The following is a 15,438-nucleotide window of genomic DNA, read 5'->3' on the forward strand; positions in this document are numbered from 1 at the left end:
TATAATTAAAGAGAAGAAATATATATATGAAAGCAAGTTGTTATAATTTTATTGCCTATATTTCGCTTTCAGTAATCATAAAATGTATTTAGACTGCTACACAATCGATTCAAGTTGTTAGAAATAAAACTTGCACTACGATAAATTCGATTTTTAAGGAGTTTGGTTTTACTAAAATCTCCTTTATACATTCAGATTTATTTTGTCTGTCCGTCTACGAAATACAAAATCTCAAGAACTACTTAACGGATCCCATCAATTTTGAACAGGATGTAGAGAGTCAAAGGATAGGAATCAAGTTGTTGATGCGATGATCCATCCAGTTGGCCTCAAGATATGGACGATCAAAAAGTTTCCCAGGTATTTCTATGGGAGTAATTATGGCTGCTACCCTTGCTTGATAGGCTACCCGCAGTGATGTATAGATGAGCAAGTTAGTATGATGTTCAGGATGCAAAATACTAATCTCTCTGTGGAATTACAACGCTAAAATGAAACTATATGACTTTCTACTTGACAAATTTGCTCACTTAAATATTTTCTACTTTCAAATATTTGCTAATCTTCTTGTAATTTGAGGTAAAATGCTATATTTAGGCCCAGGCTTCATAAAATTTAGCTTGTTACTTAATTTGGTTTACCAAAAACCAAACCAAAGTCTTTCATGTGATGTATATTGTGACACTATTACTTCTTATTTTAATTAACTTGAAGGGATCAGCGCAACAATAGTCTAAACCACATTTTTGAAAAACGGAGAAAAATCTACTTAAAATAACAAGCTTTTGGTTTTTGTTAGAATAAGAAAGAAACAATTTTGTTGGGATAAGTTTGTCCTACAGTGGTTTCTCAACTTCACTGCAAAGTTATGCACTCAACGTTTTAGAACTAACAGAGAGATCATTTTAATGAGATTCTACAAAACACTTGTTGGTTAGACCACTGTTACAGACTTTTGCTTATACATAAAAAAGGTTTATTCAGTAAAATGCACGTTTCTGCATGTAATACAGCTTAGTAGAAGTTGAGTCTCTATTAGTTTAATCTTGGATGCACGGTTTATACATAGTCTGGAGCATCAAAAAGATAAGCGTTTTTCTCATTTCCTGTCTCACCTTCCTCCGTTCCAGAAATCAAATTATGGTAAAATGAATGGTAAATAAATTAAGTTAAGGTTAAGTTAAATAAGTAAAGTTAAGATATAGTTACGAATTGGGAAATTTTCTTCTAAATGTTGTTAATGTCGAATTTACATACCTTTCTGACTTTGAGCCAATAGGCCTTTCCTCTGTGGGGTCATCTTGAATATCGAAAAGCTGAGGGACGGCCAAAGTAGTCACGTCTTCACCATAACAAGTACACAGTTCCCCTTTACATCTCTGTGTGCCAGGAATATACTTAGGCCTTTTATAGACTAATTTATACACTGTATCTTCTGTAAATGATCAAACACATATAAATAGGTCAATTAATTCTGGACAATACTGAATACAAGTACGTACATTTTTTAAGAATAACTTTTATAAAGTTGTTTTGGAACTTGAGCACATTTATGATGTACTTTGTATACTGTATGTATCTATATGTATATTTTTAAAATTTCATTTATCTGATTATATAAGAAAGCAAATATTCTTTCTTATGGTACGTCGTGGAGTTTTAGTTACTGTTAAATATTTCACAAACCTTACTGTTTTCTTTCTTACGAAGCCTTTTCTATGGATTACTTCTTCAATTGATACATATTCGTATTGTTCCTCTCGAAATTAAGTAGATTAGTACGCCTGATAATTGATGAACCGCATACAGAACAACTTTAATATTTACTTTCTTATATAAATCAGTGCATTAAAATGCATACGTTGATGTACTCGATTACAGTTTAATACTCTAAATATCTTATAGATATAGATTATTTTATTATTGCTTACTTTTTTTTAAAGACAATTAAATTCTAGATAATGCAATTATTACAATAAAATCTGAGTAAAGAACATTTTATGCTGTCGTTGCAAAATGTCTGAAGTAGTAAATCGTTCAGAAGAAAACTTGTTCGAACACAAATATTTACATTAACGAGAATTTCAACTTCGTTACCTTTCAACAGAGCACAACACGGAAAAAAGTGCAAAACGACATTTTAAAAAGTGAAAAAAAAAAAACTTTCAAGTGAATTTTCCGGAGTTACTGACGAAAGCGACAAATTGCTATGTAATAATTTAATGGGACTAAAGTAAGCTTGGATGCAGTAAATTGTTGTATTTTTTACAAATTATATAAATATGAGGTAATCTGTACCTTTAAATAAACAAGGATACTAGCTGCTTTCGTCTTCAACTATAATAAAAAGTATCATAAATTAAAGATACTACGTAATGTACGTTTAAAACGTTTGGTAGATTTACACTTTTACGTAAATATATATATATATATATATATATATATATATATATATATATATATATATATATATATATATATATATATATATATATATAAATTATGAACATTTTATTTTTTCATCTCTCAGAAATACAAAAGAAAATGAAGAATGAAATAATTTTCCTATAACCAATTTCACTACTGGATGTATTCTGCTTCGTCCTCAGACAGCTATAAAATTAATTATAGTAAAGACTGGAAGACTGCAGATCTATTTTCGTATGTCTGGCAACGCTGGCAATAGAAGTGAATGATCAATACATTCGAATTTTAACAGCATTGCTGATGCCACTGCAATGACAACTGTCCACAATACTGACACATTTTTTGTGTACTATTCCAAATAACTTTGAATGGGTTGTCAAATTTTATGTTTTTATGTATTGTAGAGTAACACAAAACAGTATTGTAACTGATCTACTTATGAAATTATTAGCAGGAGAAAAGTTACACGACGTGTTTATATATATATATATATATACGAGGTATGGCTAGAAAAAACCCGGATTGATTTAGCTACTGGCAAGCAACGCGTACATGAAGGTAAAGCAATGCATGATCCTATAGCACGATACCCTGTCTACTGAATGACAGACTGCCCTGGATGCAGATCAATCAGTTTTGCTGTGGTCTTTGTACAAAGCGGAATGTACGTCTGTGCTCCGTCGGAAAAATGCTGAGCGTTAAAATGGAACAGCGTGCTAATGTGAAGTTTCTGTGCAAACTGGGAAAATCCGCAACAGAAACGTACAATATGTTAAAATCAGTTACGGAGATTATTGCTTATCACGCACACAGGTGTTTGAGTGGTTTAAACGTTTTGAAGAGGGATGAGAAGTGATCACAGACGACCCGCGTCCAGGACGATCTTGCACGTCGAGAACAGAAACGAACATTCAAAAAGTGAATGATGTGATTCGAAGAGATCGTCGATTGAGCATTAGAGCTGTTGTCGACATCACAGGAATAGACAAAGAAAGTGTTCGTCAAATTTTACATGAGAATTTGAACATGAGTAAAGTGTGTTCAAAATTGGTGCCTAGAAACCTGACATTGGAACAGAAGGAAGCTCGAGTGAACATTTGTACTGACATTTTGACAAACATTGAAAAGGACCCTACATTCTTAGACAAAGTGATTACGTGTGATGAATCGTAGTTTTTCACGTACGATCCTGAAACAAAGCGCCAATCAATGCATTGGAAGAGCCCGAGTTCTCCACGCCAGAAGAAACTCGAATGAACAAGTCGAAATTCAAAGCCATAATGATTGTTTTTTTCGACATCTGTGGGATCGTGTACGTTCATTGGTTACTCGAGGGTCAAATTCTAAACCAAAATTATTATCTTGATGTTCTGACAACGTTTCGTGAGATAGTAAGAAGACGACGACCTGATTTGTGGCAAACGAAGTCATGGATTCTGCACCAAGACAATTCTGTTCATACGGCCCTATTAGTTAAGACATTTTTGGCTAAACAGGCATTCCACTGTTAGATCACCCACCATATTCGCTGGATCTTGCTTCGTGTGACTTTTTTTATACCCCACTGTGAAGTCAGCCTTGAAAGGAGTCAGATTTGTGATAATAGAAGCCGTGAAAAGAAAAGCGACGGATGTCATGAACATGATTTCAAAAAATGACTGGCAACACTGCTTCCAACAATGGAAGAATCGTATGGAACGATGTAAGGGTCGTGAAGGGGAGTACTTTGAAGGTGATACAGTTCCCATTGTGCAAAATGTCCAATAAAATATTTTGTAGCACCAGTCCGTTTTTTTTTCTAGCCACACCTCGTATATCTGTCTGTTGTAAAAGTTCAACAAAGGTTGTATAGAAAATATTTGAATCTGGATACTTAAACTGGCCGTAAGGGAAACAATTTAAAGAGAGAAAAAAAAGATCTACAGAAATGTATTATTATTATAAAATCAATTGGAAAATATAAATAAGAGAGAATATTATGTGACAGCAGTTCAGCAGGTAGTATACATTTTAAAACTGAAACCGAACCAAGAAAGATTTCCTAAAGCAACTATGTACTTTATATTAAATAACTCACTTCGAATCTTACTCCAAGTTCCTGTTTTCGCTCTAATGTCTTTCCTGTCACATCTTTAGATAAGTACTGGCTGGATAGAGTCAAAGGAAGAAAATTAGGATCCAAAAGAACGAAATGCTAATGTAATTTCTGATTCGTGTAAAATAACAGCATGCGTTTGTTACACTGTTTCTAGAAAACACCGATGTACTTTCGACTCAATTTTCACAAAAAAATACACCACAGACACTAAGAACACATCGCAATAAACTACGTACTAGCAACCAATATAGATGGAAATAAACAGTAGAATAATAATAATAATAATAATAATAATAATAATAATAATAATAATAATAATAATAATAATAACAAAAGTCTATGTAATATGAATATTGCAACATTGTCACCTGCATATTTACAAACAATTTCCTGCTACATATCCTTGCTATCCTCATACATATAAAATACTTTGAAGTTCAAATATGACATCGATAATAATTATGATGTTGGTTATCAAATATGTGCCTGTTGGATGGAAAGTACCACAAGATTATATATGCCGACTTAAGTAGTTGTTAGGTGGATAGCCTATGGAGAAGTGAGATACTGTACAATAGGTTTCAAAATAAATTGTTTAGAAGAAGAGTATTGAAATGGGTAGTATAGTAGTAGTAGTAGTAGTAGTATAAATGGGTAGTATTTAAATGGGAAGAAGAGTATTTACTAGTATTCTACAACTGCAAGTGCGTAGAATACTAGTAAAAGATTTAAATAAAAGAAGTCCTTGAGTAGATGAATGGTTTTTTGCATTCACCATTCTGTTTAAGATAAGACAAACCACCAAACTTCTTTTATAGAACGTAAAAGTGCCATAGTTAATGGTGACAATTTATGGCTTGAATCAACTGATGTTATAACGTTCAATTTTATTCCTTTGGATTTTGTTATTTTGTTTACTTAGTCCTGGTTTGGGACAAACAAATTTAGTGCTTCTGAAATTTATGTTAACGAAAATTTCAGACATTAAGGTAGAAGAGACAAGTTAACGAAAATTTCAGAGATTAAAGCAGAAAAAACAATGTAACTACTTTAATTCGAAGACATCAAACACAAGCAACAGACGGTCTTGCTATGGAAAGTCCCGTGTCTCCTTCGTCACTGACATAGTTATTAATCACTTTGAAAGCAAGATTATGAAAAAAAAAAAAAAATTAAAAATAATTTCGTTAGACTGATGAAACACTTAAAGTATACAACAGACTACCAACTCCATTTCTTCTCTCCGAACTTCAAAGAACTGATCTGAAATTTATATTCGCAGTTGAATACGAAACGGAAAATTCTATCTTTTTTCTTCTTCTTTTTACGACTTGCTATTTCACAGGATAAGTAATACATTTGTTTCCTCTATTTATAGAAACCCAACAGCAAAGCATAAAAATCTGCTCAATCTAATATTAAAAAAATGGATAAATATGTTCCTGTGGGCGTATAAATTCGAGTACTCACAGGAGAAATTATTTAAGGAAACTGAATTTACTTCTACTCAGCAAGAACAACGGATATGATAGGATCACTCTTGAAAGACAGAATTCATATAATCCTTCTACTTACAGGTAGAGATTCAAGGGTTCGGACAGAAACGGCTCTTTTGAAAGAAAACGGATTACTTTACAAAAAATGAAGTTTATTCCACGTCTTCTTTGTTTAGAAATTTTGAGCTTTTAAAATATTTCAAGTTTAATGAAGCGATAAAAGTAGGTTTCACCTTGGTTTTCCCATTATAACACAAAAGAACATTTAATTACTACATTCTGAAAAGAAAATTCCGAAAAAATTCAACTCGGTTATTCGATTAGACAGAAAAAGTGAAAATCGGTGAACGCACTCCATTTCCAACAAATTGTTTATAGAGCTATTAGATTAATCAAGGACAAAAATGTTTCACTGAAAACATTAATAATGTTACCAACATCTTGTCAAAAAATGTAGATTTCGTGGAACAAAATGGCCATTTAAAATTTATGAATAAACTAAAACTTCATTATAACTGAATATAATAATTATTGAGATCAGCAAGATTCAAAGGAGAGAACTTTTGAAACGCTATCCACAAATTCCTAATTTCAAAAAAGTTTGACACGATATACGAGTAATAGGGACATGATGGTTCAGTGGTAGAGCGGTTACCTCTGGTGCGTGGGGTCCCTGGTTCAATCCCGGCCAAGTAAGTTTGTGGTGGACAACATCGTGCCCGTTAGTTTTCTCAGGGCACTCCCTTTTCCCCCCACTCTCTCATTCCACCAATTCTTCCATCATCATTCACTTCGTGTAATTATTATCTCTCTCAGCCTAAAGGGCATAATCGTGGAACGTTACACTGAAAATTTTCATTTCATTTTTTATATAACAGTAAAGAAAGAAGGAATTAAGTGAGTAACGATGTTAATCTAACATCATACCCAAAATAGCAGTTTATAGCTTTATTTTCTAAACTGACTAACGAAAAGTAAGCAAAATAATATACAGGATGTATCAGATAAAATGTCCAGTGCTAATAAATCACAAAAAGCTGAAGATAAAAAGATGAAACAAAAAAGTAAGATTGGGAAATGTCATTGGGCGCATTGAATGGACCGTACTGTTTGTCTCGCAAGCCCCCCTGTCATGGGGCACTCGGAGGTCACTCGAAAATTTTAAACGGGAAGACTTGTAATTTCATATCACTGGAAAGACCATGGAGAAAAAAACATTTTTTTTTTCTTCATGTGGAGCACCGTTTACGCAATGCCACCATTTAAATGAGTTCTTGCACAATGAGATAAAACCTCCAGCTAAAGATAAAAGAGTGAAACGAAAAGTGAGATAGGGAAATATCATAGGTTGCATTTAATGAACCATACATTTTTATCCCAAAGAGCTCCTTTTCATGGAGTACACGAAAATTTTAAATAGGAGGGTATGTCACTTGATACATCATTAAAAAGATAATGGTAAAACAAGCAGCTTTTGCAGGAAATATTTTTTCGTGTTGGGCAGTTTCCGACATGGCCATCATTTAAATAAGATTTCTTGCACAGTCAAATAAAAGGCCGAGAGCTTATAAATCACAAACAACCAAAGATAAAAGACGAAACAAGAAAATGAAACAGGTAAATGTCTTAGGGTGCATTAAATAGACCATACTGTTTGTCTCAATGAGCCCCTATGATGGGTCACTTGAAAATTGTAAATAGGAAGGTATGTGATTTGACAGATCATGTTTAAACAAACAACTTTTGTGAGATATTTTGTTTCGTATGGGGCATCGTTTATAAAATGGATACATTAAAATATGAGCTCTTATACGGTAGTTATTAATACATGGAACAGAAGAAAGACTACAAATCCAAACCAGATATCATAAAATTCAGACGAACAAGCCCAGGTGTTCAGTGTAAAAGAGAATTTCGTGAAGTGAAATAGAAATCGATGTTGGCTTTTCATGATCATTTCAATAATATATCAAATGACATAACTTCCCATTTAACACTTCCGACTGACCCCAATGACCCTTATAGGAGCCTGTGGAACAAACATCAAGCTCCATTCACTGCGCCCTACGAGATTTCAATATCTCACTTTTTGTTTCATCTTTTCATCTTCAGATTCTGTAATTTCTAAGCACTGAAACATTTTATGTGACTGCACAATAACTAGCATTTAAATAGTAACCAATTTGTTAACGGTGCCCCCACACGATTTTTTATCCTACGAAAGTTGTTTGAAGTTCTCATATTTGTTTTTTCATGATCTCCTCTTCAATCATATATTTCCCATTTAAAATATTTGGCTTATCCTAAGGGTCCCATGAGAGGAAGCCCTATGGGACAAAGAGCACTCCATTAAAACGCCCTATGACATTTCCCAATCTCACTTTTTGTTTTATCTTTTTATCTTTAGGTATTTTAGGTTAATAAGAACTGGACGTTTTATCTGCCTACAGGAAATCTTATTTAAATGGTTACCATCTCGTAAATGATTCCACACACGAAAAAAAAAAAAAAACATACAAAAGTAGTTTATTTCTCCTCTATGTATTCAGTTATATATCAAATGACATACCTTCTCATACGGTGGGAAAAAATATACGGTCTATTAAATGCAACCATTGACATTTCTCTATCTCACTTTTTGTTTCGTCTTTTTATCTTCAGCTCTGTTTGTGATTTATAAACACTGCATATTTTATCTTATAGACCCTATATATATATATATATATATATATATATATATATATATATATATTTACTGTATTTATTTATTGGTTTATGGTACCTTTTCTTTGCCTGTCAAATGGAATTTAGACAACTAGTGAAACACACACATCTAGATGTATAACTTCCAGGTACTTGATAAGACAGTTTGGCAATCAAAACAACATTTGGAATATAGTGGTTGCATAACGTACATTTGGTGGTAACAACTACAATACTAGTTTGAAACCATCAAGACAGCCAGCCCTGGACTGAACACTGGACTCCTAAGTACTGAATCTTGTAAACGCATCTTTTTAATTGTATAATCCATAACAGGGAAACAAAAGTGGTACTTGAATAACAAAGTCATAGGAAGTCAAAAAAGAGAAATTTTCGTCCCTTTTAAAAAATTAAAAAACTACTTTTTTATGAAAATAAAATCTCCGTTCCAAAAAAAAAAAAAAAAAAAAAAAAAGCTCTTTTTCATCTTTACTTAGAGGATTCTGCAATTTCTGAATAACACTTGCACCACTTCGGAACTTTCGACTCTCCCTTGGAGTCTTGATCACAGAGAATAAAAGCAGTAGAAATAAAAATAAAAATATCACGAAAAATAACAGAAAGAGACTTACCAGGGTCGAGTGGTGCTGGAGAAGTTTTTCAAGACCTTAGACCACATATCAAATCATTTATAATCATGAAATGTCTATAATTGCAATTTACTGTGATAGCGCTCGTGATGTATTTGTTGCGAAAATTGAATTGAAAGTTGTAATGGCTCAGAATTTTTGGACTCACTAAAGTTATTTTATGCTCTTACAATATAATTTTGTGTTCTTTAACATGTTGTTCAACAATTAATCTAATGTTTGGTAGTGGTTGACTTTTATTATTGTTTGTTGTATTGTATGTTTCCGTATGTTTTATTGCTGGTTGCATTTATGTATACCTGCCATATCTTAATGAAACATGATGGATCGGATCATATTGTTAATATTATGATAGCTAAAATTTCATTTAAATAATATTTACTAACTTCTCTGCATGACGGATAGAGTTAGAGTTGGATCTATCATCTTTTCCTGTTTTCAATTTGTATAATTTGGATTGAGTTTTATCTTTCTTCTTTTCTTCTTCCATGATCAAGTGGTTTAGGAAAGGAAAGGAATGTTTAAATTATAAAGATATATTCTGTGAAAATATAATTTGTTCATTGGAACGATTTTCTTACGCAGCTTTTCGGTAATTTTATTAATATTTCAAAATATAACCGGATTTGAGTTTAAATCAAAGTTTATTCTTTATAAGCTTTTTGGTGAATTTATTTGTTTAAGATGGTGTATCATACAACAATGATGAGTAGCTAAATATCTGATTTCCGGATATTTAGGACCAGAGAAAATTTTAGAATGCTGTATCTATTGTCCTCTATTCTGAAGTTTAGTTATTTTGCAAAATATCTATCGAAGTTGATCAGAAGGCTAATGTAATATCAAACACCCTTTGATGTTACCACTTCTAACAGTATATGTAGAGTTCTGTACATATCTACGGTCAAGTATGTAGAGTAATGTACCTCGTTATTTCGTACATTACTGCATTTTTTAATGTTGTTGAAAAACTTAGAACCTATTGATGAATTTCTGTTATATTCACAATACATACTCTTCTATGAGATTTACGATGGGATTCATTGTATATGAGGTATCATGTACTATATGCCTGCAAGGATTGTATGCAATGTACGAGTTATGTTCTGCACTTTTCTGAAGTTACCTTTATAAATCTTCACGGTGTTTGCACAATTCCATAAGAAGACAGCGATTATAGAGTTACTCGAGGTGAAATGTCAGCTTTCTTATTTTATCAGATAGAGTTACACGTTTTTCTTGTGGTTTTAACTTAGGCTCAAAAGTTTCTTCACTCCAGAATCGCTGGCTCTGGGTATTGTTATCCCGCAGCTGTATCTTCATTAGTCCGATTTCTAACTGATATCATTTCTACTCGAAACATTCAAGTGATTGCAGTGTGCAAAGTACTTCGGTAAATTCTAAAAATTGAATTCACAGTATTTTGGTATATTCTTAAATAAATAAATAAATAAATAAAAAAAATTAAAAAAAACAAAACATGTTTTTCGAATCACGAACTATGTACATTAACATTTCTCCCTTTGAATTCATTCCTTTGAGTGTGCTCAGTTCATATTATCTTCATCAACTGTCTACGGTAATATTGACCTATGTAGTAAAATAATACGTAGGTGTAACTGCGCATGTTTTTAAGGCGATGATGAGTGTTTCTTCTTCGAAACATCACCGATAGTCTTATTTATCTTCGATATGAAGGAATACTAAGTTGAGTTGTTTGATGATATTATTATTATTATTATTATTATTATTATTATTATTATTATTATTATTATTATTATTATTATTATTATTATTATTATTATCATCTTTGCTTCCAGGAAGGAAAGAGACATCAAAATTAATCTTACCATTATCTGGGATATAACGTACTGCATGAATTCTGTCCTGACAATAATGAAAGAAAAACCTATGAAGTGAAGAGTTCGTATATCCTTGTAACAATGGTAGCATACTCTTCCCATCGATCACTCGATCCTCAGGCAAAGGTTCACGTACTATCTCGTATATCGTAGGAAGAAGATCTAATAAAGAGGTGACTGCTTCTGTTGATGTTTTAGGCTCAACTACTCCAGGCCATCTGACGATACTCGGAACTCGAATACCGCCTTCCGTTCCACCTTGACCCTTACCACCTGTGATGAATAGTCAAAAAGAAAACAAGTTATTACGAGGAATACATATTCACACGAATTTCAAAATTAATCTGTTACAAACTTAATCCCATATGTCTTAGATGAAAGCAGGATTTGAGTGCCGCAGACATATTTTAAAATACCACTTTGTGTAATATTTAAACGGAAATATAAGAAACATGCTACAGATATATCCAATACTTCAATTTACATTGATGAAGCAAAAATATGGATACTATGAAATACATTACAAACTTTTAGAGCGTGAGAAGAAAATTAGCTGTGTGGACATTAATCACGACATATTGAAATTAAAAGTAGATGGGAGAGAAAAATATTGAAGTTGTTCTTCAAAGGAATAATTCTATTGTCAAGACGAAAAGTTTAGTATAACAGAATTACTCAATTCCCGGGACATTTGTGATAATGACTGGTCCCTTAAGAGACTGAAATCCTAAACAATCTGAAATTCAGTATTCCTAACCCTGAATCGTTATGTAAAATACTTAATAAACCATGAAACGGACGTTGGTTTCAATAAATTAACGTTCACTAATTACTGTATATCATATGTAATATTTTGTTTCTCTTCTTAAAGATGTGTTAAAGTTCAATCTTGTATAACAAATCGTCATTTGTCTTTGTTATCCCTAAATGAGCTTCTTTGGTAGCTCAGGGCACACCCATCACGTTGGAAAATATCTCGAGTAATGTGAAGAAAACTATACTAATGTGTTGTTGGAAGTTCAATGATTTCTCTACACGATGTCCCTAGAGTCTTCCCTTCACCAAAAAATAAAATTAAATATATCGCACAAGCATATATACAAAGAACGGTATGATCATTTTCACATACTCTTACGCCTAATACAGTGTCCCGGAAAATGTTGAAATAAACAACGCAAAGCATCCAGTGTCATGTGGACATATCGATCCACTAAAAAATTTATATCCGGAAAGGTTTTGGTTTGTGGAATCATACACTCAGGTAACGTTTCATTGAATAAGAAAAAAGAAATTGGCCTGTCCATCATAAAGACATTAGGCATCAACTTTTGGATTTTTTTCTCTCTTGGTTCATGATCACAAGGAGATTTTCGGTTATTCATATTCTGAGTTCATTAGCATTGTTAGAATTAGTAAAAAAATAACTCGTTATGCCCACCTGCACGTAACACTGCATTGTTTATAAATTTGTTATTATCTGCAGAAATTTATGTTTCTTTTTGCACATATTCAGTTACATTCATGGTTACAATGAAACAGTCCAGTGATTCCATGAAACCATCGGTTTCCATTAGTTCGCATATTCTCGCAGCAGAAAGAAACTCACATCATTTTGTGAACGTTTCAGAGCCTGTAACAATTGCAACCAGTTATAAGATATCCAATTCCTTGTTGGATCTGACAGTGGATTTCTGTGGACTACGTGTCAAACTGGTACTGACACATTTCACTGTTTCAATGCTTATTAGTGGACGGCCGGACGACTTTCATTTACAGATGGAACTTCTATCCTTCAATTGGAGTATAACTTACGAATTGTATGCCCATTGGGCGAACCTTTACCAAACTTTTAACGAAAATTATATTCATCCCTAATAATAGATGGTTAACATGAAAATTGAGGAAACAAAAATATATCTTCTCTTTGTTAGCAGCCATTTGTCTCATATTGCTCCCTAGCGCTATGAGATAGTTTTACCAGCACTGAAAAATTATGAGTTTCTTTTTCATCTATACTATTTTTATAAATCAAAGTGCCAATAAATGTCAATCATGAATGTTTTACATATAATTTAAATCATTTATTATACCCCTATATAATTCGCATAGTCGTATCCCCATCTTTACACAAAGCAACTGTTGTATTGATAATCCTAATCCTATAATCATTCAACATAAAATAACAATTACGCTTACTTAGTACAAAAGTAACATAATAAATAATTACCTTTAAATATCCCATTGTGGCCTCCAACTCTCTGTCCACTTTTATCATATAAATTAATATCTGCTCCATGATCAGATACAAAATACACGAACGTATTTTTCGCCAAATCAAGCCTATCTAATGTTTTAAGTATTTCACCAATGCCCCAGTCCATTTCTTCCACATTGTCACCATACGCCCCACACTGACTCTTTCCAATAAAGTCCGGCGCAGCAAAAAGCGGAGTATGAACGTGCGCAAACGAGTGATAAAGTAGAAATCTTGCTCTATTTCTTTTGGAATTTTCCAAAAATGAGACAGATTCCCTCACAAACCTTTGTGTAAGACCAGGTAATGTCACTGGTTGTTCAACAACTTCATTATTTCTCATTAGAACGTTCTTTAAAAACTTTCTCATGAATTTCGATGTACTCCACCATACTTTTTCATACACTCGAAAATGAGCCAAGAAAAACCACATAGATATAAAAACAAGTGTTCCACATAGAAAAAATTTCATACAATATGCTTTAAATCCTAATTTATTTAGTATAAAAATCATTATTAATAATGCAGCGTAAGTTCCTGCCAAAGTTCTGTGTGGTTTTGAGTTCATAGGGAATATAAAGAACGGATGATCCTCATCTTCAAATGCATCATCTTCTAACGTGTGTGGCAAACCATAGAAATAATCGAAACCATGCCCCAGTGGACCGTGGCACTGATCTCCCCATGTTTCGCAGTTAAATCCTAAATGCCACTTTCCTGGAAGAAAGAAATAAAAAAAGAAGAAAATACAAAGGAAACTATAAGGGTTCGGTTAATTATTAACACAATTTACATATATTGACAGTGCGTACTTTCTGAACGCGAGGTGAATGTTTCGATCCTCAGTGAGGATATTAAATGTCAAGGAAAACCTGAGTTTTGATCCCATTTTAAGCAATAGGTCCCGTCTCATATGTTCTTGGTGCTGAAAAGAGATGTTAAAGCTCCATTAATCAATTATATCTACAGCATGAGATATTATGAAAAATGTTCTATAGAGATGGATTTAATATAGTCATTAATATTTAATTTGCGTGCCTTTTAACTTAGTATTTGTTTCTATTCTCGTTGGTATATTGCAGACAAGATTTATTCAGCCTCTTCAAACATTTACGCTGAAATACTATATCTGGGTTCTTTTATGCCGAAATAGCATGCTCGCATTTGGTGTGGGAAACGAGATTCCAATTCCAGTGGACATATACTGATGAGATTCGGATTACATGTTAAACTATAGGATGATGTCTCATAATGCCTCAGCACTGACAAAAATTTTAAACTATAAAGAAATAAATAATCAACGAGACACTTTATCAATAAGGCTGCTGTCTAACGCACCGATGAAAGGGGCTACTGGTCTACATTAGATTAGGTGTGCTACAGAAAAAAATTCTGGTAAATAATACTTTGTTGTCTTATAATATAAATTTTATAATCAACATGAACAGAGCTATGAATACTACAAGTACTTTTAGAATCACAAGCAGTACATATTAAGCATTCTAAATAACCTATATTTGTAACTTGAAAAAGTTTTACCGTATCGTTAAATTAACTAGATTATTGTTAAATTACTTATTGTATTAACCAGAAGGGTATTTCGGTCAATCACTCAGAACTGTTTATTACAAGTTAAACTTAATATACAAGCAATTGTCCAAATGAGATATCAATTCAAATGTTTACTTTTCGGAAATAAATATTTCGGTTATTGGCCCTATAATTCGTTTCAAGTGAGTTATCACAGTTGAATTTGATGAATGAAGTATTGTATTTTTTGCACAGCTAAATCATAAATTGAAGTTTGATGTCTCATTATGTATTGCCGCATATAATATCTCTTTACCGTTACAAAATATTTTGCTTGTTAAGTGAATTTGTATATGCTGTGTTCAGTGCCAGATTTACGTATAAGCTAAACAAGCTATAGCTTAGGGTCCCACTCTCT

The 15,438-nt window shown here is 32.7% G+C and overlaps 1 protein-coding gene across 1 annotated transcript in view; it reads right to left on the bottom strand.

Annotated features, from left to right (window-relative positions):
* The window catches only part of LOC145695198 (arylsulfatase H-like), a 40,608-nt gene that overhangs the window by 4,935 nt on the left and 20,235 nt on the right, over window positions 1-15,438 (bottom strand). The window contains exons 5-7 of the mRNA XM_081772181.1: window positions 13,464-14,207; window positions 11,225-11,509; window positions 1,258-1,435 (exon numbers count right to left, since the gene is read on the bottom strand). Of these exons, the coding sequence (XP_081628307.1) occupies window positions 1,258-1,435; window positions 11,225-11,509; window positions 13,464-14,207 (1,207 nt within the window). The remainder of the gene's footprint in view (window positions 1-1,257; window positions 1,436-11,224; window positions 11,510-13,463; window positions 14,208-15,438) is intronic.

Source organism: Thermobia domestica, chromosome 9 (assembly GCF_964235325.1).
Source record: "Thermobia domestica chromosome 9, izTheDome1.hap1.1, whole genome shotgun sequence".
Lineage (NCBI taxonomy): Eukaryota > Metazoa > Arthropoda > Insecta > Zygentoma > Lepismatidae > Thermobia > Thermobia domestica.